Here is a 27668-nt window from a genome sequence, read left to right on the forward strand (position 1 = left end):
TTCATTGAGATGGTAGCTGATCGCGCTGTTGCTGATTTGAGATCTTCTCGCAGCATATCCACTAGTTCCAATACGGCGAATCTCGGCATTCTTAACCGCTTCATTATTTTAAGTCGTCATATACCTCAAATGCGAAAAATGCGTTCCCTCCGAAGATTTCGATATAACTCCCTTTCACGTAGCAAAATTGTTGAAAATCGTTTTTCAAAGCGGTTATAAGCCCTATCCCGGTGATAAATCGCTATCCAAGTGATGAATATTTTTATCACTGGGAAAGTGATTCAGCAGGCCAACACTAGGATTACTGCGTTTATTCACAGGCCAACACTAGGGTTACTGCGTTTATTCAGCAGGCCAATACTAAGATTACTGTGTTTATTAAACAGGCCAACACTAGGATTACTGCGTTTATTAAACAGGCCAACACTAAGGTTACTACGTTTATTCACAGGCCAACACAAGGGTAACTGCGTTTATTAAACAGGCCAACACTAGGGTAACTGCGTTTATATTTCCAAGTATTCATGGATGCTTTGACCGTCTGAGCATTCTTCCAAAGAATTTTCAAGAAGTTATACTTTGGCACCAAGCGATTTCTGAAAAGTTAGAATTTTCTTTAAACCCTTCAATTCGATTGATGATGATTTGTTTAAAATTGATGTTACATTGAATGATTCATTCTGTACAAATTCACTGCTTTTGCATTCACCCGCGGTTCCCAGATATTTCTATTCACTTTCAATTACGGACGTGGACGTGGACAAAAACCTCCGATTGGATGAATAAAAACTTTAAACCGTAATTCATTGAACGACAATCATCACTTAATATTTTATCATCACGATTTATTCAAAACAGAATTTTTACACGATATTTTCATTTTTCATTTCTACTTTTCATCCTCCCCCGACAGGGATTCGAACCTGATAGGATCGAAACTGCCTAGTTTGTTAGTAACCTAATTGTTGGCGGTAAGCCTTTATTATCGGATGGGCTTTGGCTTGTGAAAATATCCGATCGTGATAGTAAACTACCGAGAGGTTTAGCAACTAGGAGACTCCCATGGTACATACACAGTGCCGTGTCTAAGTGAAGCGATATGCTATGAGGTTCGAATCCCTGCTGAGAGAGAATGTACTCGTTCAAATATAAAACAGATCTACAAATTATATACAAACACGTTACCATTTATACACATGTACATGTACATCCAAACGATCTTTGTAACAATATTCAAGTTTACTGTCGATGAAGACATGAAGGTTGAGGACTAAGTCTACAATATACGGTACTCCTTTCCAGATCTTGCCATGCTGGTTATCAAGAAGTGACAACTCGATGACCAGGCCCCATACGGGAGCATCCGAATTTATCAAAAACGTTTGATATTTTTCCGGCACGGTTATGGTTATCGAACAAAAAACTGAGCGGGTCATCGTTAGTGCAGCCATCCGAAAAGGAAAATATCTTCAGATGATTGTTACGCAGTAGAACTCAATCCGGATGATTAAGGACTGCACCCGGATTTCTATGAATTAAGTAAAATCCCAATTAAGGATAATAGTTTACACGGTTCCGGTTTAAATGGACCAAATAATTAATCTGAAATAAGCGAGTTCTACTGTACAAAGTTAAATAAATAAATAAAACAAAAGCAATTTTCATATGAATACAATAACTACATATTCCCACACGCTTCTTTGCTATTTTACTGGCCAAAATGCAGTTTATAATACAAACGAGTTCATATATCAGTAAATGCCAATCATTTCATTACAATAATAATGAGGGGGGAGGAAGGAAGGGGGGTGTAATATGGATGATCTAATATTGAGGAGGTGGTTGTTGATATTGTCCGTATTGAGGTGGAGGACCTTGTTGAGGTTGACCGGGACCGCTACCACTACTGAATTGTCGCAATTTAGCTACAAGCGCTGCTGTCTGCTGCTGTTGTTTGGTTTGTTGCTGCATCTGCGGATTCATCATTCCCTGTTGTTGTTGCTGTTGTTGCTGCTGCTGCTGTTGCTGCTGTTGTTGTTGCTGCTGCTGTTGCTGCTGTTGTTCGAGAAACATCTGCTGTTGTTGCTGTTTGCGAAGTTGCTGTAAACGTTGTTGCTGCGTCATCGGCATGTTCTGCATGTAACCTTGATTTGGATGTTGACCTTGCGGCGGACCAGCCGGACCACCATTGCCGCCTCCAGGGGGCGCCCCACCCGGTCCGACCTGGTTATACCCGGACATGCCCATTCCGTTGACATTAGGAGCCTGCATACCTTGACCCATAGTCATTCTGAAATTACAAAATGTACGTTTATTTTAGCCCAATAAGTAGAAGCTCACTCAAATTCCAGAAGTCAACTTTGATAGGCTTAATCTCAAACCATTTAGGTAAATGAATCATTTATATTAAGGAAATTTTAGTTATAACTCTCGACCTACCCTCCAGGTTGGTAGCCAGATCTCGGCGGACCACCTTGCTGCATATAATTCTGATTACCAGCTGCCATACCGGGCGCCATCATCGGTTGTTGACCTTGGTACGATTGGTTAAAATTCGGCGAGATCATGCCCTGCGATTGGTCTATCATGTTGTTAGGTGGTCCTTGCATCGAGTTGAATCCAGGATAGCCTTGATTCATTCCTGCAAATGCAACAATGCAGACAGGACTTAGAAAATATGAAGAGAAATGGTCAAAGCCTGTTGTTGCAACACCATCGATCCGCTTTAATGTCATTGCTCAATGAACATCAATATTCCTGAGAACGAATAATTTGAATAAAATTCCATGAAAATAGTACAGCCAACTCCCGATATGCCACCCTATTTGCCGCCATCCCCGCCTACCACCAGGTTTTCTCAATGTACATCCCAATACAAATACATAGTAAAACACCCCCAATATAGCGCCATACTCTCTATACCGCCAAAATCGCTCTGCACCGATGTGGGCGGTATCAGGGGTTGACTGTATTCTCTATCATACTGCCAAACTTAAAACATTGAATATATCTTGGTATACACGGCAGGACAAAGTAATTCAGTTAATAATCGAGGAAGCATGAAGTAATGTACAGATTTTCCACATTACTTCCAGGAATACCGGTATTTAGAACTGTACCTTGTTGCATGTGCTGAGGTGGCATTGGTTGTTGACCAGGCATCGGTTGGCCGTACATTCCCGGGTTGTCAGCCATTCGTGTCTGCATATTTTGTTGATGCTGAGCACGTAGCTGTTGTCGAATCAACTGTTGTCGCTGTTTATGCTGCATCATCTGCAAATTCTACCATATACACACGAATATAAGATTACACCTGGTACAATGGACGGAATTGATTTTTTTGGTGAGTTGAGCAACTGCATTTTCTATGACTTTCTTTAAGCTTTTTGATTCCCAGTCAGGGTGGCGCCACTTCCCCCAATTTACAAATTCTCTTTTTATGAATCACGTATTGATGAAGAAACGCTTGGTTAGCAACATATCCAAATTCCCCATGTTTTCCCTGTTTTGTTCTATATTCTTCTGATTCCTTGAGCTTTCCAGGTTTGTGGCCACCCTGCCAGTTCCCAATACCTCGAGATCATACACTGCCAACTAAACTACTTGTCCCAACTAACCGAGCTGAGTTTTGACATAAATTAACCATCTAAGATTACAAACCTGTAACGATTGTTGAGGGTTTGCCATCATCGGGGGTTGCCTGGCACGCAACATACCCTGCAATGCTTGTTTCGATTGAGACATCCCACCTCCAAAACGAGGGCCACCTGCAAATCATAAAATTCAAACGAAAATATTAACGCAGAAAAAATGAAACATCTGTGCAAAAAATCTGGCAAGTTTAGCCCCGTTCCAAAAACCGTGGAACCTCGTTAAAACAATTATTAGTTATAACATTTCTTTTCTTTTTTTTACAAGAATTGTTCCTAGAAGGTCTTTTCAAATACGACTGACTATTGCTCATAATTCATTACTGAATATAACAAACCATCGTTTATGACAAACACGGTTTTCCGGTCCACTGACTTCGTTTTAACAAGGTTCCACTCTAACAACGTACACAGTAAAGGCAAATTGTCCAATTTGTGGACACAATTTAAAACAAGTAAGCAGATCAAGGATTATCTTACTAAGAGAAGACAGGGATCCATTAGGCACCAGTTCTAACGACCAGGGTAAGCACACCCGATTGCAACTACTGATAATATATAATAGATCCATGGTCCACTACCGCAAATGGCAGACACAGAATACAATGGGTACATTATACACCGTATTGCGGTGTAGAAAACACAGTGAAAGGGTTAAAATCAAGTAAAAAGATTTCGACTTAGTTGCTATTGACCCAATAGAAACTTCATCAGCTGAAAACAAGATGAATTGTGTGATAGACAATACATACACACACAACTGGCAGACAGTTAGTTATACGGTTAGTTTTATAACTAGGGGTCCAGGGACACCATGCCCACTTGGGAAGTGGTTTCAAATGCTCAACAATCTAACAATTTCAACATTCAACGCCCCCTGGTGACCATTTACAAAAACCAATGACCTTGAAACTCACCACAATCATAGAACATGTCAGCAGCTACGATTTTGTAAGTGATTGTGATAACAAAATATGCCTCGTTACCAATTTAATAGGAAAATACTAAGTTATTCTACTATTCAACGCCTCCTGGAGACCATATTCAAAACCCAATGACCTCGAAACTCACCGCAATCATAGAACATGTCATGAACTACAACTTTGCAATTGATCATGGTAACAAAATATGCCTAGGTACCAATATAATAAGGAAATACTAAGTTATTCTACTATTCAACGCCCCCTGGTGACCATATAGAAAAACTTATGTCCTTAAAACTCGCAACAATCATAGATGATGTCATGTGCTACAACTTTCCAATTGATTGTAGTTACAAAATATGCATAGGTACGAATATAATAAAGAAATGCTAAGATATTGTATTATTCAACACCCCCTGGTGGCCATATACGAAATCCAATTACCTTGAAACTCACCACAATCATAGAATACGTTATGAGCTACAACTTTCTAATCGATTGTGGTAGCAAAATATGCTAAGGTATCAATATAATGTGGAAAAACTTTTTCCCACTTACGAATGAGTACTGGTGACACCAAGATGGCCGCCAATTGCGTCATAATTGGCTGATGAAAAATACATGTCTCAGGTATAAAACATCCCTTTCCAAAGAATACCCATCAAAAATTGTAATGAGAAATGGCAAACCAGTAGGAAGCTACAGGACTCAGAATTCGGGCCAAAATTAACATTTTTGGGCACTAAGAAGGTCATAGGACGGCCATCTTGAGTCCGACCGACCCAATTTTTGTTATGTTGATGGGCCCTGGGGGGATTCACATATATCCGAAAGATCAAGGTAATTGATCAAAGCGTCTTCAAAATTTCCCTCAAAAAGTTCAAAAATGTGTAAAAAGTGCTGATTTTGGCGAACAACAATGGCTGCCAGTCGGCCATCTTGATTCTGACAGGGCCAGTTTTTGGGCTGAAGATGTGTCTAGGGTAGATACATGTGTAACCCAAATATCAAGACATTACCTTGAAGCGTCTTCAAAACTTCCCAAAATAACTGGATTCCGTCTACGGACGGACGGACGGACGACGGACGAAAAGTGAACGCAATAGCCCGCTGGGACTAAAGTCCCAAGTGGGATAAAAACTAGAGGAATATCCCGTCGTAAAGCCTTCAAACACGTACAATCGGACACAGAGAAAGAAACAATCGAGTTATTGTTAAAAAGATCACCAGTACACAACCCCAACAACCAACACCGCATTATCACTCGCCTTGGAAATTTCACAATTTATCAAAGAAACTTTGAGCGTTTCAAATTAAGTGTAAACCCCACCCAATATTTTGCCTATGGTTTGCTTTTATGCAGATATGAATCTACAGCCTGGCACCATCTTTTCAGATATCAAAATGTACTAATGATATAACTTGCAGGGGCCAATTGCTCGAAAGTTGGTTAGAGTTAACCAGGGGGGGATAGTTGTCAGAGGGATGGGTCCAGGCTGCAAATTGATACTTGTGTACGCCTTGCAATTACCTTCCCCCCGGGAAGGAATTACTTCAATACTTACATTATCAATTAACCAAAAAATATGGCTGCCTGAATTTCCCCTAATGACATCATAATATTACTTAAACATCAAATAATTTTTTATACTGCAGTACCAGTGTCGACAGAGGACAATTGAACAAAGGCAGCCAGAGCTACGCTAGCTTTGGTTTTTGAAAATTTGAATTTTCGTGAAATTTCCGACCAGGCAAGAAGACAGAGAAAACAAAGTATCGAGAGATTTGTATTATGAAAACGGATGAAATACTTTGAGTCGACGACATCGGCGGTGGCAGCGGCAACGATTGTTTAATATCTGGAACGATGTTTATATTGGTTTTCCTCGAACGTTCGCTAGAGGGCGTTGTTTCTGTTGAAATAAAGAATGTCGGGATAACATGCCGAAAGCGCGTACGCGTTTAACCGATAAGATACATAATGACACGTCGGAGTCCGACGAAGAACAATGAAGATAACTAAAAACATGATCATATACTTCATGGAATATTATACAGATAATATGTAATGAAGCGCAAAGCAATTCGACTAGAAAGTTCTCAGCAACTGTTTTATGAATATCAAATCATGCGGCCATAGGGATCATTCAATTAGTATGTAGGCGTAAATCTGCTGATTTTAAACTCCCCTGCCTTACACATTTACAATTTTAGCAAATACCCACTATACCCTGTACGTACATACTAATTAAATGATCCCTATGTGTGCTTCATGACCCGGTTACATAGTGTTTGATTCTAAGGTTAAATCAGTTTATTTCCAACAGCTATAAAACTGCATCCAGTTCGACGGTTAAATTGAGTTCAAGCTGAATATGAAGAACCGTGCGTAAAAACTGGATTACATACCTTTTGCAGTGGTCCAGTCGGCATTCAGTTATCCAAACTGACAAACTAAACATTTATCAGCTGGTATCACTGCCAAAGGCGTATTACCTCAACAAGCTTATCAGTAGTATTAGTATATTTATTTTTCATAACTCATACATACAATGTCACATTTGGACAGGTTTTAAGTGCACTATATGGTTATGATTATCAGTGCTTACGCGGTATCAATTTGGGGCCCATATCCACCCACAGACATTCAATACATATCACAATTCTTCCAATTTTTGATCACGCAGGCTTCACTCGTATTCAAGACTTCAGCCCAAACATTTTCGATGGTGTATAAACACCTGACATAACGTTTTATCAGCGCACAGAACGTGATGCATCCAGATTTCACTGAACAACAGCGGATGTCTGATAGGAAGTGGTTATGAGTTACTGATTGATACCGGTATGCAACGAAATGGGGAAAGCAAGCAACAGGAATGAATGAAAAAACTTTTCAAGTGATATCTACGTGCATAGATAGTAGAAAGGAATGCTGTATATTGAACAAAAGTCATAGGAAACTAAAGCCAGAAGAGTTTACGGTGAAGTTCAAGTCAAAGAAAGTGTAAAAAGCAGTGCTGTTAGAATAACTGTAATATGTAATATTTTGGTGCGTAGGATTGAGACGCAAACTCACTTTGACGTTTTTTTCCGCGGGTACTGGTCGTAGGCGGCAGCACGGGCATAGGGTTGGGATCGCCATCTGAAAGGCCAGTCAGTCATCATGCATGCGATACATTTGGCGTGAGGTATGAGACAAAATATTTCTCGAAACAATTCACACGAACGGAGACATCATTCCTAACAGATCCGTAGTCATAGATAGCCAGTTCTAGCCCCTTTATATATACACTAGACTCCGCTGGCATTACCTCTCGTGGGACCGATAAATTCTCAACAAGGTACACGAAAGAACGATAACCACACTCAATCGTGGTGAACGGATAATAAGATAAAAACCCACTATTTACAGATTAAAAGAATATTTAAAACTAGAATGTATTTATTCAATCTAAAATATGTATAAGACATGACGTTTCGATCTAATAGCAACCTGACGATGATCTCTAGGGTGAGATCGAAACGTCGTGTCTTATACATATTTTAGATTGAACAAATAAATTCTTGTTTTTAAATTCTTTTAATCTGTAAATAGTAGGTTTTTATCTTATTAAGGTACACGAATTCCAGGGCAGTCAGAACAGGATTGTTATTACGTTGAAATGGGGTGAGAAGATTCATTAAATATGATGCGACTCTGGGGCAAACGGAGTCTACTGTATGAATAGATAGATTTCCTCCGAATAAATGCGTTCAACACATAACAGGGATTCATGAAGTTCAAAATCCTTGTTACGTGCACGGTAATGTGTGGGATTACAGCCATCTAGTCTGAAAACACTCGTATTTCTCATGTTTCAATCTAGGACCATACTTAACTATTCGAAATGAAATGCTCACTACGGATCTGCGCGCACAAACAACCTGACCGAGAACCTGACACAGACAGGTTAGGAATTCGATGAAAAGGTTTTTTTTATGAATTAACTTTCGAGAAGCGTGATCATTATACAGGGTACCCGTGTATACATAAATATTCGTTCATTCCAAGATCATAAGATAAGCAGGATTATGAATTGATGTAGCGCGTGCGAGGGCGGTCAATTCCATTACAATTTTTAAATTTCAAATTTGCGAAAGATTTTAACGGTTTTTCTGATATTCGTTAATAAATGACCACTCTAAAACGTAGCGAAATTTTCAGGGAACTGAGATTCTTATAAACGACGGTAGGACTCTTATCGAAACGGAACACATCGAAAAATATGAACAAAACATGAACTAGCGCTCTATTCGACATCGGCGACAATCTAACACGCAGGAAAAAACAGATCGCAACGAAAAATAATTTCACACCATGCGTTTATGAAAACATGGCTCGGATTACGCGCAACAGTAAACCACGCGTAAGTCAGAAACGGAGGAAAATGTCGGTCCAGTTTTTTCTGATCATCAAATATACACGTATCTGAGTCGGCAGTCAGAAACTCGTCTTGAGTCATAGTTTTTTATGGTCTGAATAAGCAGAAATGTATTAAATCTATTCATCGAATCAGACTGACTAAAATCTTGTTATGATGTAAGTAGGCCTCAGCCCTGCAGTCGATACATGGGAAAGGTTGATAAATCGTACTAAGATTTGAGCTGTGTCTAAGTCATAGATTGGCAGCTTTCTCATAGTCAGAGTTTCTCGAGATCGTAGAATATCATCCAGTTGCAAAACATCCGACTTACACATGGTTTACAGCAGCTCCGAGACCGAGCTTTGCGGTGTAACAAATTCGCACGTAGATACTCACCAGGGGGCAGATGTTGCTGGGGGTAATAGCCGGGAGGTTGTTGTTGTGGGCCAGTCGGGTACCAGTTCTGCGGTGGGCCTTGTTGGTACATGCCGGCATTTTGATCGTACGCGGCCATACCTCCTCTCATCGGCGGTTGCATGTAAGAAGTGTTGTAGGCCGGAGGATTCCTTGTTTGGCGCCGGCGTCGAGCGGGTTTCGCTTTTTTGTTGTTCGTCTCTTGTTTCAGTGATTCGGTGATGTCGATCACTTTCTCTTCCTGAAATACGACAAAACAAAATCATTCTTCATTGATGAGCACTCCGCAAAGAGATTAAGTACTGTAGCGTCACCTACGCGTTCAAACACCATATGAAACGATACATTCATATATATGCGCGGCAATGTGTAAAGCAGAGCGTGTGGTGTGTATACACTACTACATGCTTTAACGAACGCTGATTAACTCTATAAACATCTGTCTCATTAATGAATTATGCTTCTACTCATACGTACATGTTTTTCTGGAGGCGGCTCGAGATCTTCCGGAGGCAATGGAGGTGGCTCAGTGTAGTAAGTTTCGGGTTTCTTCAAATCGTGGGTATGATACATCAACAATCTAAAATACAGTTTTAACAGATTTACAACCAGTATGACCGGCTAATGAGGCTGTATGACAAGCAAATGAGGCTGTATGACAGGTAAAAGAGGCTGTATGACAGGTAAATGAGGCTGAGAATCCTGTTACTATTCACAGTATAACATTACATAAATGTACATAGCAGAATACCGGTATTATGTTTACTCTGGATTTTCATTTCCAAATAAATTTCATCGCTCTCAAATGATCCTATTGTCATAACTATTAAACAATCTTGGATCAGTTGCGTATTCAAGGCCTAGAATTAAGGCTAGATCTAAAACCATCTTTGTTCTCTCACCAACTTAAGACGAGTCCCAAGATTTAGGACCACTTTCTGATTGAAATCATGACTGGCCCCAGATCTCTCTTGTTTTGTTCTAACTTACCGATGCTGCTCTTGATATTTCAACGGTTTACGTTCCATTCTAACAGCGCCGAACCACGCCAGGGGTATCGTACCGGCGCTCTTCACACCCTCCAGTATATCCCACGCGGACACCTTGTTTTTCTGTTGCACCTGCAGGCCGAGTTTCTTAGTGAAGCTGAACACATTGTTTTTTAGTTTTTTCGAGTTTTTGTCTGGCTCGCATTGGAATATTTCGCAATGTCGTTTCGGAATAGGCAACAGCGTGCGAATGACGTCGATGCCTTCGGAATGTTTATCTCCGAGCTCTTTCTGGAAATTCAGAAAAAAAGGAAAAATATCAGATGAAAACAACAGTTTTAAGTTTATGTTCTATCATCCTCACTTGCCAGGGCTTGATTGCTTCCTGGCACCCTGTCTGCCCAAGAAATCTTGGATGGTGTACCAAAGCGGGTACATACGTACTTTTAGTTTTTTAATCAAATGCATGAACGTTTTTCGATTTTCTTCGCCTTTCTCTGGATCGGTACTGACCAACGTTCCGTGTACTAATACCGACAACATGTCGAACACAGTCGTAAATAACTCACTGAAAACACACAAATAAACATGTTTAACATTACTGCTGATACAATCCACCCGGTTTCATTGACCAGGACCAGTTGTAAAATCAATGTTTATAATCAAGACCAGTCTATGCTCATTCTCGTGTTCAATAGCCAATGGTTTTATTGTTTTATTGTCTGACAACCTAAGACTAGTCTAAGATGATTTTGATTCTATTTCCATAGCAAATCTTACAACTTTAAAAACCAGTCTTATATGATTTAAGATTACTTTGATTTTAGGGCAGTGTAAATGGTCCCAGGGCCCAATTGCATAGTCGAGACTCAAGTCCCAGTCATCAGGGCTGGGTTTCATAGATGTGGAAGAAAAATAGTCTCTGGGAACATTTTGAAATATGTTAGTTATTACCATGGTTTCTCATTGTAACTACGGCGGTTGTCACCCGGATTGAGGATCTACCCCGAGGGATAACTTTGATACTCAGTCTACGAAACTTGGCCCCGGTCTTAAATCTAAGTCATGACTGGGCAACTGGACAATCAATTTAGTTGTACCGCGATTCAACCCTGACTACTTACAAGTTAGACTGCGTGTCGATGACGCCGTAACTGACTAACTGTATTAGTAACATACACCAATCAATAGTATTAGACGTCGTACGTTGTATCGTATCAAACATGCCTCCAACCAGACTCAGTCTCATCTGTAACGCGTCCTGCATTATCTTCAACAACGAATAGTCTTCTTGGTAGACGGGTATTTCCTACGAGAGAACGGAAATTGAATACTAGATCATTCATAGGTCAAATTTTGTTTGAAAAAAAAAGTTTCAAATTTATTTCAACTTCGACGGTTAGAACTTACGATCAGTCGAAATTCATTTTGGTTCTATAGATTATCTATTAACTTAATGCCAGCAAAAGTGATTTGAGCTCATTTTTAATCTAAGCCATAACTGTGCAATCTGGGCCAGGGCCCACGAGGCCAATTGCACAGTTACAGCATACACTTAACCCCATCTTGATTTCATTCCGTATAAACAAACCTCTTTAGCGTTCTGAATGAATTTCTCTAACTGGTTAAGGAGAGACCTCAACAGCGCTTCGCGTTCTTCGTCTTGTCCTTTTAAACAGTTTAAAACCAGCGACAAAAACGGCTGATGTCCGAGCAGTGATGTGCTGAAAATTAATAAGGTAATGGGTGAAATAAATTTTTTAGAAACATCCATTGAAAGGTCCATGAAGAAGTTAAAACAGTAATGGAACCTGCCCTAAAACTTTTATGATTCAATACAGCATAGATTGCCTAGGATAAAACTTAAAATGTTCCTCCTCCATTTCATACCCATCACTCAGACAGCCGAAGTAAACTCGGCTTGCCTCAGATCTTGTTGGATTGATAAGTCTCCTCTGAGGCAAGCAGAGTCTACTTGAATAACCCTAAGCGACAGATCATTAAGTAAGTACACACCTTTTTAATAGGTTCCTCTCTTTTTCCGTTTTACTTTTCGCCGACCAAAATTCGTTGCCGCTTTCGAGGACTTTCGCGGCAGATTTGAGAACTTTGCCCTGAACGGAGGTGGGCATTTTAGCTATCAACGGAGCCAACAACCAAACACTGATGTCATTATCCGGCCGACTGTAAACAAAATTTATCAAATTCAAATGAATTATGCGTAAATTCAATATGGATTTCACTGGAGCGCATGTTATCGATACAAGCGTGTAATGTTCAAGGCCTGTTTTAAGCCGGGTTATGGATCGCCGATGCCTTTTTCTACAATGCGCGTGTCACAAAGAAATGAATATCGAAAGCACTGAAGCATCTCTACGAACCCGTCTGCATAAATATGGCTGCCTCCATTATAACCCACTATTACATCACTGACTCTCTCCCCTTGAGCCTGCTGATAATACCTTGGGTAGTCTTCAGCAGGTCGAGGAATCGAACAAAATTGAGCTAATTTGATCTGATTGTGAATGAAATCACTTTGATGATGTCATTGCGGGATGAATATGAAGGCAGACATCTTTTCTGTGAGTAGAAAAAGTGTCAACAACATCGAACATAAATTCTTTTGAATGACGACATAAAATGCAAAGACAAACGCTGGCAGGTATCAGCGTGGAGCTTCTTGGAACCAGTCCCCCTTTCAGACATTCAATATTTTAGTGTGCAGTGTCGATTACCGATAAACGCCTAATGTCTAATATCTTAGCTACAAACACCAGACATTAGACATTTGATCAGCATACTTTCACACACCCGACGCAAAGAACTGAACTGGTGTGAAGCCTGTTCGATCAACAATAACAGGAAAATTCGTCATGAAATATCGAATGGTGGTTCCAGGGGTGGTCACAGGAAGCAGATTGATACGTGTGATGACCCCTTAAAGGTTTTGGGAGTATCTTTACGTCCAATAAGTTTTTTCTCACAGAGTTTTGGACGCAAATACTGTATACGTTCATGTCAACACCTAATAACTGAGCAATTCAAACGTAACTGCTAGTCCTCACTGTAATTTTGTTTGCCTGACATCTAACAGATGTCACTAGTCTTTAATTCAAAATGACTTGAACCTGGGAAGCTACGGGGAAGGCTGAAAATTTACAAATCGTAAATGTTTTGTGCAATTAACTTGTAATCGAGGGAAAATGAACTCGGAAACAAATGAAACCTTTAAGGGGTCAATGATTATCGATAAATCATAGTATTCGAACGAAATCAAAAGAAAGAAAAAATGATAAGGAGAGATATTCACCTTAAACATTTTACTTTTTCGTTGAAGTGTACGTACATTGAAGGTTGCGGGCTACCCGGATCGCCGGAATAGAGTCCGGGGTTTTTAGTTTCTGTCTGCTGTTGGAATACCTGAATCGTACATTTGGCGAGGTTCTCCAGCAGCGAACTGAACTCCGACGACGGAGCTTGTTTAAACATTAACTGTAACTCGAGAAACGACACTCTCAACGACCATTGATCTAAATACTGAAATACAATCATTTTCTGTCTTAACTATTTACGTTATATTAGATGGACATTGAACATTAAAAGACCTGGGAACAGTTTTTCTAAAGCTAGTTAGAGTTAACCAGTGGATAGTTGACATAATGACAATTAAAGATACATCATTACTGGTATTTATCTGTAGGGATCGTCTTTAACCCTTTCAGTGCGTCTACACCGCAGTGCGGTGTATAAATCAGTGATGGATGTTGCTAGTACACCGCACTGCGATGCATTGATGTCATTAGTAATTATCTCCCTTGAAAAATGGCAACACCTGTCAAACATAGTGAAATACTAATAACTAACGATACACTGCACTGTGGTGTAGACGCACTATAGTGCTATTCCCGTTATTCAACACACTAGGGTGGAACTTTTAAAAATTTTCAAATTATCTTCCGCACTATAGGGTATTAATAAGTCAGCACTGAAAGCGTTAACCAACCTTTGAGCAACTGACCGCTTAAGTTTTGACGGATTACCGAGTAGTGAACATCAAAACATCAAATAATTCATAGTTTTTCTACGTATATCATGGGCCAATAGATATTGAACATTGAAAGGCCCTAAGTTTTTATGGTTGTCTACAATATCGCACATTCAAGACATTATCTTCAAAGTCCAAATTTCTACAACTCTTCAAGTTTCTACATCCAAATATTGAAAATAAATTCAAACCTTCAGAATTCTCGTAATTTGACGTTTCTGTTCATCATCGTCGTCGTCCATGTCGAATACGATACCGCCGGGTATCCCGTTCGGATAGCAGATCATCTCGAGCAGTTTCTGAGCCTGTTTATGGGTGAGCGTGTTGTCTAGGAGACACTCCGACGTCAACAGAGCTTCGGGAATCTTCAGGAACCGTTCGCGAACCCAGTCCTGACCGCAAATCGCTTTCAACGTGTGCTTCGCGTAGTCGCTTAAACCGGCGCTTTCGATGCCAGACTTCAACTTCGACGCCCTGCGACGACAAAGAGATCATTTGAATGTTTTAAAAAGATCCTCCCGGGCCCAGTTTCGTGAAAAAATGTTCAAGTTCAAATTTTTATCTTTATTGAAAATATGAAGTACTCAATACAAGTTGAATTCTTTTTCAGGAAAATTTCATTGAACTATGAAAGAAAATGTTTAATTAATCAGCAATCAATGGTAAGATGTTCAGTAACATCTGAAACATTTCTGTGCACATCGAAAAATCAGTATGTGTCGCGACAAAGAAATTCAAGGAATAGTAGGCATTCATTAAGGGGTCAACGATAAAGCGCAGCTCACCCTAAATCGTCGTCTAGGCTGCTGAGTAGCGTGTTGATGATGTCACCGCTTTTATCGTTCATGGACGACAGGCCCATCTCGTTACCGCTATCACTACTACAGCACGAATCGCCTGCAATAGACATCCGTCGACACTTAACTGCAACGAAAGAAAATTCCGGCGGCAAAGGCGCCGAACAACGGTTGGACATTACAGGTGGACAGAAGAATATAGAGCCAGGTACACGAGAGAGAGAACTGACAGCAGTCGATAGATATAGGTGCAGACGACAGCTTCATACGAGAAATATATGTTCTAGAAAAATATATAAATATCGTGATAATATACGTACAATTTAGACCGCTCAAGTAGGATCTAGATTTTTTTGATTTTAACGCTTTATTTCGTTCAAAAAATCCCTTAACCCTTTCAGTGCTGACTAATTAATACCCTATCGTGCTGGAAATAATTTGAACATTTTTAGAAATTCCACCCTAGTGTGTTGAATAACCGGAATACCACTGTAATACGTCTACACCGCGGCGCAGTGTATCGTTAGTTACTAATATTTCACTTTGTTTGACAGGTGCTGCCATTTTTCAAGAGAGATAATTATTAATTACTAATAACATCAATACACTGCATTACAATGTTCTAGCAAAATCCATCACCGATTTGTACACCGCACTGCGGTGTAGACGCACTGAAAGGGTTAAAGGTTTTGGGTTTATGTTTACGTCCAATACGGCCTCGTTTTTCCCATCGGATCCGACTTAAGCGGGTACGTGTATCTATATATCTATAGTCTTAAGAGTCTCACAGCTTCAGTCTAGTCAAAGGGATTTATCACTGGGTCCAGTTTCTTGAACACACTTACACTCGCTTAGGTTTTAATTTCTGTAGATATAGGCAAATATGAAGTAACTGATTAAGGACCCAACCGCACATTTGTGTTTCTTTCCAAGAAACTGGACCCTGGCGATCAGTTATTTTCAAGATGATTTTCATAGTATATGAATAACAAAATGCTTAAACTAACTAGATGTATACATGTAAATATAGATACTAGGTATGGAACCTTCTGGTGTTTTAACTATTCACAGCTACCAATCTGCAGCCTTCAGACTGGATTTAAGTGTGAAGTTTTGAAAGTGTGCAGATTAAATCTCTTAACTCTGATAACTGTAGTTCATTCGATAAGTAGCTTCTCTTCAATCAAAACTATCCCGGATGAGGTTGTCATGTACGCATGTAATGCCCAGACGATTTAATATTAGAAGAATGGTGATAAGTATCAAATGTCTGAAGGGGTACCGTGTCCAGGCTGCAGATTGATGATACCCGCACGAGTGGCTCCCTACACGAGTCTGTGAATACATGAAAATCTATGTACCCAGTAGGCAAACAAGCCTTCCAGCATACATAGAGAGAATACTAAGATCTTTACGTACTTAACACCATGATCGCTTTGAGAATTGCGAGAAGAGGACCGACGCAAATACTGTCGTGAGCGGCTGCCAATAGGTGGCGATCACACGATGCTTTGATTTGGCAGACGTTTTTCACGGCGCTCGGGTACAGCGACGTCGGTTCCGATTGGTCGGTTTTGAAGAGTCGCAACAATAGATGGCAGGTCAATCGCGCTCCTTGTTCGGCATCAGGGTCGATTCCAGCTGAAATCAGAATTGAAATCGATCGGGAACCTACAAGGCTATAACAGTCGAGGATTCCACTGATGGCAATCAAGGATCCACCCAGATTGCTAGTAATTACATCCTCAAAGAATTCAAACATGTCATACTTACGTCCGGTTGAATAAGCGGCTAGTAACGATGGTAACGCGACGTGTTTGACTAGATCTTCCAGCGAAAAACAATGTCTCGCTATGAGTACAGCGGTGAACACAGCCAGAGAATCATGTATCGACAAATCACCGACCTACGTACGAAATAAAAACAGCACCATTATTCCGATGATGCGTGAATAATGATTTGCCAATCTTGATTTTTCTTTCTTCGTTATCAAAGAAATCTATTAACAAACTATGTACATCATTTTACATATGCTTATGAAGGCCATAGAACTATAGGCAAATGAGAAGAAGGCCGACTCCTCCTTAAAAAACTTGTGTTGTGTTGCAGTGAGCCAAGGAGTCGGCCATCCCTTCGCTGAGTTTTCCCAGATTTTTCTGATCCCAAGATTTCTGGATTTTCCAGATCAGTGGCCAACCCAGGAAGCAATTCTTATCATTGATTGAGTATATTGTCCTTAATTTTGAGTATCTAGCGGGTTATCGCGATTGAACTTACATCAACTTGCGTCAATACGTCGATGAATCCACAGCTATGTTTCGAGGAACAGCACAACGATTTCAAAATACCCAACCATTCGTAACTCAACGAGTTGCAACACGCCGTCAGTTCGGCGCACAATATCGATATTTCATTCAACCTGAAAGTATTTCGCAAAACAATTACTTTTGACGATACAATCGAACTGTAAATTACACGACAATCTCTATTCTCCAACTAGAAAAATATCTCTCACCTTTCGACGCTGGGTCCGTTGCATATATTCAGTAAGGCGTTACAAACGAAGCTGTATCGATGCGCGTGATTGTCGTTCAGCTGTTTGACGAGCTGAGGGTCGGGCTTCGTTTTCGGATTGCCGATCAAATCGAGTAGATAACTCGGATCCCACAGTAAGTTCGACGCAGACGGCTGAATACTGCTGTATAACGTTTGTTTCACTTTCACCGACGCGCCGCCGAATATATCGGAGTACTTCGTCTGAAACGAGATGACGCTTTACTTAGACCAGATTACACCTGATAGATTTCACCGGGGCCCGGTTTCACAAAAAAGTTAAACTCAAATTTTTGGTGTAATTGCTATTGGTTACTTCATATTTTCAATGAGGACAACAATTCAAACCTAACCGTTTTTGGCTTAAACTTTTTCGTGAAACCGGTCCCAGACACCAGAAATGAGTTAGACCTGAGCTCAGATGGCGTACGTACCTTCAGATAGTTACATGACGTGTATAAATCGTACAGGTACGCGAGGATACATCTTTCAGCAGACGTACAATCAGACGGATTACCGACGTGTTTAACCACTCCTATCAACCTACGTATTAATGATAAATTACTAATATGACAAGACTGTACGTGCATACAAATGGGTATGAGATATGCGTCATGAGCTTCATGAGTTCGAGGATGGTACCCTGTCGAGTAGAAACAGAGCTGATGCCAAAACCAGATTTCTGATCACATCCAAGCGGTCATTATCAGGTTAAAGACCAGCACCTAATGGTCACTAACGGATCGACAACATCATGGTAGTCATAATCCAGTCAGACCACATCATTATAGCCAACATCTAATTATCAGTCAAGTGAGTACACCTAAGCAGTCACCATTAGGTCAGTGACCACATCCTAGTGGTCATCATTAAGTGAAGGACTATATCTTAGTGTAGAAGAATCAAGGATCATTCTTTTCCCGCCAAGAATCAATCTTCAGTGCTCCACCAAGAGCATTTCAGTGTGGATGACACAATAATGAAATACCGGTAATGAATGAACTAACCGAGTTAAAATGCTGAACAAGTTAACTCCAATCACTACCAATCGAAGGCAGTTTTTACTTACCCTTCAAAAGCTTGCGCTGTGAGTTCCTGCGTGACGAGTAGATACGCGTGATACTTGCGTAAAACAGCCACGATACACAAACACAACGACGTCGTATAACTGCCGGATAAACTAGAATCCTTTACGACTAACTGAACTTCCACTGCGCTCATCTCTTTCAATATCTAAAACAATCGCAATAACAAATTTGTATTGAATTTCTGAAAATACTGAGCAAGAACCAATAACTACATATTAGTGACTTCAAGAACCTAAGCTGGCAGCTGCTACCAGTAGGACGAGAAGATTCGTAAAGTAGCTGTGTTAACTGGGTATAGAATTAATACCGTAACGAGATGGATAGTACTATAGGCCCCAATAAGTTAATTATTTATTTGACGCACAAGCTTTTGCTACTAATGTATAGAAGCTTCATCAGGTGAAAGCTTCTATACATTAGTAGCCAAAGCTTGAGCTATAGGGGCCTATAGTACTACTCATCTTGTTATTTAGTAGAAGAACGTAAACTTGAATATGAAAATGGCACTTAACGCATGTTTTATTCTAACATATTTAAAGAGAATGTCTCGATTGCTTGCTTTAACTAAACATCGACTTCATAGTTTAGCAGTATATCGTGATTAACCTTATCATCATAGACGGTGACTTACCGAGATGGTGAATTCTATCAGTCCATTGATATTCAATGCGTACTCGATCAAATCGAACAAGTACGATATGTTCTCGACTAACGGCAGATAGATGGAGCCGCCGGTCGTGAAGCTGTTGATCACCTCGACGACGGAGCTCGCGCACGAACTCGTCACGACGTACATGTCGAAGTACGACAACTTCTGGAACTTGTTGAACGTACTTTCGAACGTCATCGACGACGAATCCGAGTCTTTATCGCGTTCTTTCTCTTTTTTCTTTTTCATTTTGCCGACGTCTCCGCTCGTCACGTCGATGCTGTTCTTCTTGCTGAACAGTTTCATGATCTCTTTCGTGATCGTCTTGTTGCGTTTGCGCGATTCCTCGCGCGCCTTGCCGAACCCGTACAGTATGACCATACGCGTGTTCGCCTCGTGTATGTATTCGTCCGTCTGCTGTATCGGGAAGTGCGTCACGTACTGCAGGTGGCGCTGCGTGCACTTCTGGTCACGCGTCGGCGGCTGCATGCAAGCCGCGTTGATGTTGCCGCCGATCATACCGCTTTGAAGAAGATCTTTTTCCGACTTAACCGATTTCACGGACGCTGAAACAACGACATTTAAATAGTAATTTTTGATTTGTCTGGTTAAGATCCTGGACGGGTGAAGCCTGGATGATCACTTTTACAAAGTCTGCTAATAAGATGTCTGTCTTCAAATACAAATATGTAAGGTGAAGTCTTGAATGTAGGTGAAGCCTGGAGAATCAAAATGATCAACTATTGAAGGGGTCTAGGGGAAGGATCAAGTTCAGACAGCAGATTGTGACCTTCAGCTTGTATCTCTATCGCGACATCCAAACTCTGCAAGAAATCATCTATCAGACCAGGTAGGACTACCCAATTAATTTCACCGGGTTGAGAAGAGGCAACAAGGATCCTTGAACGCTAATCTGACATTTAAGAGTTACACTTCCCACCACAGCACGTAATATTAGAATGTCTGATCCTAGTAAATCGATGAAGTAATTTCTACAGTACTCACCAGGTGGTTCTGGTTCCGGTGTAGGAGGTTTGATTGGTGTGAGCTCCATCGCTTCTTGTCTCATCAAATTTGTAAAGAAATCAAAATCGGTGTCGAAATTTTGATGTTCGAGCTCGAACTTCATATCTTCTTGGGTCTGAAAAGAACGAAACACATAAGATTGATGTAAGCATAGATTTCAATAATGTTGCATTAAACGGAGTAGGCGCATGCTGCACGGTCAAAACTGGTCTCAGTGACCCCATCACCCCCCCACCCCCGCCCATACAATAACATCATTTTTGGATAAATTATATTTTTGGTACTGAAATGTAGTTTCTAACAGATCCACTCGGAATAGCACCATTGGTTCCATTAGTAGAATAACGAATCTAACAATATGACTGTGCCACAGGTTCTGAGGTTAACCCTTTCAATGCGTCTACACCGCAATGCGGTGTACGAATCAGTGATGGATTTTGCTAGTACACCGCACTGCGGTGTATTGATTTAATTAGTAATTACTAATTATTTCTCCCGAAAGATGGCATCACCTGTCAAACATAGTGAAATATTAGTAACTAACGATATACCGCGCCATGGTGTAGACGCATTATAGTGCTATTCCCGTTATTCAACAAACTAGGGTGGAATTTTTCAGAATTTTCAAATTATCTTCAGCACTATAGGGTATTAATTAGTCAGCACTGAAAGGGTTAAATTGTCGGCTTCAAACCGAGTAAGAACGACGTAACCACTGAAATACAATATTTACTTACGTCTTGAATTTCTTGTTTGACGCACAATTCGCTTTTGACGCTGGATAAATCGACGCCGTTGCACGTGTTGACGAGCGCAGCAGACGACACGTCACCGCGAGCGATCAACGTGCTCAGATAGACGTCCAATGAGAAGACGTCGTGACGCACGAGCTCGTGGAACAGTAGAATCAGATTACCGAATGCCTGACGATTCTCCGTCGACGGAGTTCCTTCATCTACAAATACATAGTCATAATCTTGAATTCAGGGTCCCTACAGATCAGTCATTCTACGATGTAAGGCGTTTCCAAGGAGTTTTAAATGAGAAAAAAATTCAAGGAAGTGTCTGAATCACTACTTTGGACTAAAATCGATACTGTTTATCTAGGTAAACCATTAATTCGGTGGTTTTCTAAACAAACTAATATCCTTTACAGTACCTAGTTCGCTAGTTCAGGAATCCGAAAGTTTCTAATCTACTCCATGTATTATAGGGTGGGAAAGTGCGAGCACTGGAGGGTATTTCGAATCGATGCAATCATATCTATGCTGTTAATATTTACCGTAAGTTGGAGCTTTAGTATCGAGAAACTGCATGAGTAAATTCTGATACGCCGGAACTGTCGAAGCTGCCAAAGCATCAGATGTTATCGACTCTTTCTCATCAATCATTTCTCCATCCGTAAATTTCTGAAATTAGCAACCAATTAATAGCCATTAATAATTGCCCCTTTTGTTTCTTGTTAGCTACTATCAACGTACGAGGCTAGATCTGCTCCCGAGCGTAATAGAATTACTGACGTGAGGTGTTTTTAAGCCTATTTTGAAGTCTCTTCCCGAAAACAAGTAAAGCCTGGATGATCAAAAATTTGAAGAATGATATTTAAGTACTGGGAGGGTCCAGTCAGCAGATTTTACCATCTTAGCTCTTTAAATATATAACCAAAAGAATCAAAACTCACTATAAACAACTTTAAAAGAAAGGTGTTAACAATGGTCTCTACAGAGTCCGAAACATTGTCTATTTTAATTTCTGACTTGAATTTCATCTTTCGACTTTGTATAAAATGAACATACCTCAGGAGTCGTTTCGCTTTGACGTTTTTCGAGTAATTTCGCGACGATAATAGATCGATGTTCACCCATTCTCTGAACGCAAACCGCCCACTCGCACAACAACATTATAACCGGCTCATCCTTCGGAAAATAATGAATAACTGACTGAGACACATTGATCTTTAATTACCTGGGGCCGGTTTTACAGACTGGTATTACCTTTAAACCCGGGGGTTAACTCAATTCATTATCAATTGAGTTAGCCCACCGGGTTAAAGGTAATACCGGTCCATAAAACCGGGCCCTGGATGCTTGTTCTAACAATCAATACGTACATCTGTAGAGTCTTTTCCGTGCGCCGAGCCAAATATTCGATTGTACAAAGAATCCAACGAGTTACTACTTTCGACTTTTTCGAAATTGTGACGATCTAAATATTCCAAAACGGCGAGAACCTTCGTCGTCGTATGACCTACAAAGAAATTATGGCGATATATATATATATATGTTAAAATTCGTGGCGTGAATCTCTATTGATCGTTGAAGGCCTACCTGCCGCCGATTGTTGCCATTTATCCGAAGACCATCGGATTTCGGCCGCCCGGCTTCGTAGTCGGATTTGATGTTCGGCCATACGAATCTCCGCCCGGTACTAGAAAGGGAAGGTGAATTGAATTCATTATTCACTTTCACATCATCCGATTGTAAGACTGATAGTCGATTTAAAAGTAATCAATTCATTTGCGATCAACTTTGAACTGGTATTTTAAGCTCCTGAATCATCACGCAAACTTCTCATGACATCAACTTTTCAAATCGGTGTTTGGTCAAGTAATCGTCCGTTATTGATTTACTCAACACCAAAATTGATTAAATTTCATTTGAAAACGGAAGAAATCGAAATGCAGTATGCCGTTAGAATATACTAGAGAAACTTGCGGATCATCACAGAGTCCTCACTCGCCAAGGGTACCCTATTACTAATAACCGGTACTAACCTGTTGATTATGCGCACCAGGGGGCATCGGTAGACTAGACGGAGCACACGGTAGGTGATCGAGCGGCGATCCGGTCAGGTACGGGTGGGTTTTCCCCTCGCCGATGTTATACCAGATCAACGCTCCCGGACACTGCAGCGTTATAGTCTGTATAACAGCGCTCAACGTCAACATTATAGTCCGGTGCTGCGGGCAGTTGTTATACTCCGAGAATATCGCCAATAGAGGGCTCTGTATCGGCGGAGAATTCTGCGAAGACGCGACTCTAGATAAAATAGAAGAAACGATATGAAGAATTTACCAGACGGTCGATAAACGCATCAATAAGATCGATTTCAAACCAACCCGTTAGCCGACTGATTCATCATGGGTGAATCCGTACACGGCGACGACATCGCGCAACTAGAATCATTGCACAATTGAGTGATCTTTTTACAAGCGAAGTGAGCCATTCTTCGAGACAGTAACTGAGACAGGGTCACCTCGTCCATATACTGAAATAAACGCATCAAGTTTCTAGCATTAAGTCTTTTCTTCGAAGCAAGTTTTCAGTTTTCATTCATCGCGCAGACAATCAATAAACTCGTTCTGAAAATTTTTCACACATCGTGCAAAAGTCAATCCTCGGACCAAAGTCAAGATTTCGAAAACCCTTAGTTTTTTACGTTAAGATGTAGCCGAACTGTAGCACAACAGATGCTTATTAATACAAAAGGGCATATTTTTTAAGGTTCAACGGGAATCTCAAGGGTCCTCTAAATAAATCTTGTTGTACTCGGAGCATTCTGAGGGCCGTACTGTTTTATTTAAGTTATTCCTTAAAAAAACCTAGAAATTTGATTTTGAAATTTTCGAAGTTTTTCCCTATTTCGCAGCATCGATGCGAGAACGATGCGTAAAGCTTACGTTTAACGCTAACATCAGCAACAGTTTCAACACGCTGTCCTCGTTGTTCTTCGTTTTCTCCATCGACTCGATGATCCACGTGAGGATTTCCATCGGATCGAGCAACGACTCCTCGAAGCAGAAACGCATCAGCTGCGTCACGTAATTCCAGTGTTTCAACGCCTGGTCGAGGTCGACCTGCGTCACCTGCTGCGTGGTCGCCGTCAGGAAGCTAGTCTGCGACGACGACGGACCGACGTAGTGCTCGGAGATCTTCATCACCTGATCGCGGAGGAATTTCGTAAACGCCTGAGCCCATTCTACGATAAACGGTAAAACAATCTTATGTTCATATATCTGAGCGTATCGAAAATTTTCCAAGAAAATCTAAGATTCTGTCTATATGCCGACGACGGCAGAAAAACGAACGCGAAAATATTGCCATCAGCGACCAGGAATATTCATTTGATATTTCGACTTTATCCTCATATAATCATCTTCAGGAATACTGGCAACTTCAGTATCCCTGAAAATGACTAAATTAGGATATAGTCAAAACCCTATCAGGACAATTCCCCCGCCCGAAGTAAATCCTTTTAAATCTGGATTAACACCACCTAAATACATTTGTCAATGAATTTATCTGAATTAGTTTTAGTGTTACTTTAGCAGATCAAAACCTTTAAAATCCATCCTCAAGTAATTATAATCCACTTACCAAATCAAAGGAAACTTAGTCTACTTATCAGTGACTAATTTTATTATTGGAATGAGTTTAGGTGTTTAAGAGTTTAAGTTAGTTAGCTAGTCTAAACTTAGTTAGTTCTAAGTTAGTTAGTCTAAGTTCCGGGGAGAATTGTCCGGGGGGGAATTGTCCTAGAATCAGTCGAAACCTCAATTGAATAAATATTAGCTCAAGGAAACATGATTCCTTTTATTCTTAAAGTGAGATTTTATATTGCTATACGACACAAACCTATCGGTAATCTGATTTACAGTGCAAAACCTCAGTCATATCATTTTCATGAAATTATATATCTATATTTACCTATAGAAGGGTCGGCGATTTGGCGTTTCTTCATTTTCGTTTCTGACATGGTGATCGTGTAGGCCGAACTCATCTTGATGAACCACGCCGCCCTCAAGTCGGGCACGGCGTACTCACACAGCTTCGTGAATATATCCTCTTTCTTGATGAATATCGGCACTTTCTTCGCGAGAATCGTCAGCGATTTGTTACCGGCGAGATCGCGAAACCAATTCTCCAGCGCCGGTTTTGATCGCGCTGTGACCTAATGATAATTAATAATGTGTTTAACCCTTTCAGTGCTGACTAATCAGTGCCCTATAGTGCTGGAGGGAATTTGAAAATTTTAAAAAATTCCACCCTAGCGTGTTGAACAATGGGAATACCACTATAGTGCGTTTAAACTGCGGCGCAGTGTATCGTTAGTTACTAGTATTTCACCATGTTTGACAGGTGCTGCCATTTTTCAAGAGAGATAATTACTAATTAGGGCCTACATCAATACACCACAGTGCGGTGTACTAGCAAAATCTATCACTGATTTATACACCGCATTGCGGTGTAGATGCACTGAATGGGTTTATATAGCCACGCTGAATCCAGCTAAAGGCTCAGAGTTCTTTACGTAGAACCCTTGCTAAAGAATTGTTTTTAATGCTCTTCCTGAAGGTCTCATTTTAATTGCAGAGAAAAAATGATTAATCGACTCACGAGTACAGTAGACTCCATTTCAGGGTTCTTATGTGTTTCCCAATTTTAATTTCCATACGCAGATAATATGAATTTTCCATACCCCCGGAATGAGACCCAGCTTAATGAACCCATCGTCTCTCGCAGGAATTCGAACCCACTACCTTCGTCAGGCCATTTCTCCCTCACAGCGATAAAACTCTACAGAATGAACCCTGATCCATTCTTTCTTCATACCCATCGAAAGACCCAGCTCAAAAAGAACCGTTACGCGAGACTCCAGGCGCGCTCAACACCTACCGGCCAGAAATTATCTTTAACATTAACGGGTTGCTTCTTTTTGCTCGTATCTTGCGACGTGTTGTTTTCAGTTTTCTTCGCGATGATCGCATTAAAGCAATTATTGAGCTGGAAAAAATAATACGCTTATCAATTGACAAGATATACCCGGTAATCTAAATAGATTAATAGGTAATCTATCTAGATTCCTATAAGCATAAAAATCTCGACTAAGCCTAAATCTCGATTCCTCTAATGGAAAGGGAAAGGCCTACCAGCAACACCAGATGGCGCAGTAAATAAACTGGTCTTAGCATTCATAGTGAAAATCAGCTCATTTTTAATGAAATTTGAACTTGATTTTTTATCTGGAAATTATCAAATGAGCAATCGGATAGATATAAATTTTGTTTCTCACGCAGTACATGGCATTGATTTCGCTGAAAATTGTAATCAGAAAAGTTGACTGGAATTTAATTAAAATGTAGAAGAAATTGAAGAACAGTGAATTGGGATTCTTTTGGGATATTGGCATTCCAGGGGCTAACAGTTAACCTGAATTCATAAGCGGTAATACAAACCTTGTTAGCGTCGAGGGTATCATTCCTCGCAGATCCATGCTGAAAATGTACAAAGTTGAGAAAATGAAAAAAAGGGCAGCACCTTCTGCGAAGATCTGGTGAGCCGACCGGAAATGCCAGACAGACGATGACCGGCCGAGGGTATACGCCGGAATTGACAGTTTTCTTTGCGATCAGAGCGACCGTATATGCCATAGGAAAGGGTTAAAATTAAATACTTACCTCTTCCTGCACGTGTGGTACGTTACTGAATCCCTGTTTTACGGTGATCGTTCCCAACTCATCCTGAAATTACACCAGCAGAGCAATTTCTCATTTCTCCCTCTACACACAGCAATCTCTACACTACTACAGAATAAACACCCACCGATATTATAGCGATTCATCCGAGCCCTTCAGGAAATTAAAGTACCCATCAAAATACCCAGCAATGGACCTGAGGCTGGTTAATCGATTGGTGATAGGCCTACTTGATCCGGGATGGAATTGTAGAGCTACCACTGAGGGCCGACGGGGGGGACGGATGCGAGTCAGTGTTTAGTGACTGTTTGTATGATTTTTACACGTTTAAAATCCTCAAAATCAATCTATTCAGATTTATTATATGAACTCGCTAATGAATCCTTACTTCTTTCTGTTTCGGATCCTGCGGATAACAATCAGGCGGGCCTAATCGCGGTTTTTTAAGCGGCCGTTGTTCTTGACTGAGAAAACTGGCCGCCATGACATCTCTGTATTATTATCAATTATAGACCGTACAGTGCTGCCACTCTGTGACCAATTCGTAGACTGGTTGCCCGTCCAATTCGCAGTAAATATAGACAGGCAACCAGTCCAGTTGATGATAAATTCCGTACTCTAGACTGCAGCAATCAATGATGATTTCGCTTCTA

General features: G+C 40.6%; 1 protein-coding gene across 1 annotated transcript; it reads right to left on the reverse strand.

The window, feature by feature from the left end:
• Nucleotides 1–843: 843 nt before the first annotated feature.
• Nucleotides 844–27499, reverse strand: LOC141910724 (mediator of RNA polymerase II transcription subunit 12-like protein). Its single transcript, XM_074801459.1, has 37 exons — nt 27404–27499; nt 26998–27060; nt 26776–26814; nt 26216–26323; nt 25247–25490; nt 24220–24518; nt 23659–23807; nt 23314–23578; nt 22868–22967; nt 22651–22787; nt 22337–22456; nt 21823–21949; nt 21278–21495; nt 20520–20655; nt 19497–20080; nt 18847–19010; nt 18212–18320; nt 17740–17981; nt 17502–17643; nt 16998–17130; nt 16644–16865; nt 15213–15351; nt 14619–14901; nt 13693–13919; nt 12399–12566; nt 11974–12106; nt 11507–11691; nt 10827–10950; nt 10384–10673; nt 9871–9973; nt 9376–9634; nt 7653–7718; nt 6385–6486; nt 3661–3767; nt 3120–3282; nt 2440–2641; nt 844–2290 (listed from the first exon to the last, which is right to left on the reverse strand). Exons 1-37 carry the CDS (start codon nt 27497–27499, stop codon nt 1825–1827), a joined length of 6714 nt encoding a protein of 2237 aa, XP_074657560.1. The 3' UTR covers nt 844–1824.
• Between the last annotated feature and the right edge of the window lie 169 nt (nt 27500–27668).

This window comes from Tubulanus polymorphus, chromosome 9 (genome assembly GCF_964204645.1).
Source record: "Tubulanus polymorphus chromosome 9, tnTubPoly1.2, whole genome shotgun sequence".
In the NCBI taxonomy this organism is placed as follows: Eukaryota; Metazoa; Nemertea; class Palaeonemertea; order Tubulaniformes; family Tubulanidae; genus Tubulanus; species Tubulanus polymorphus.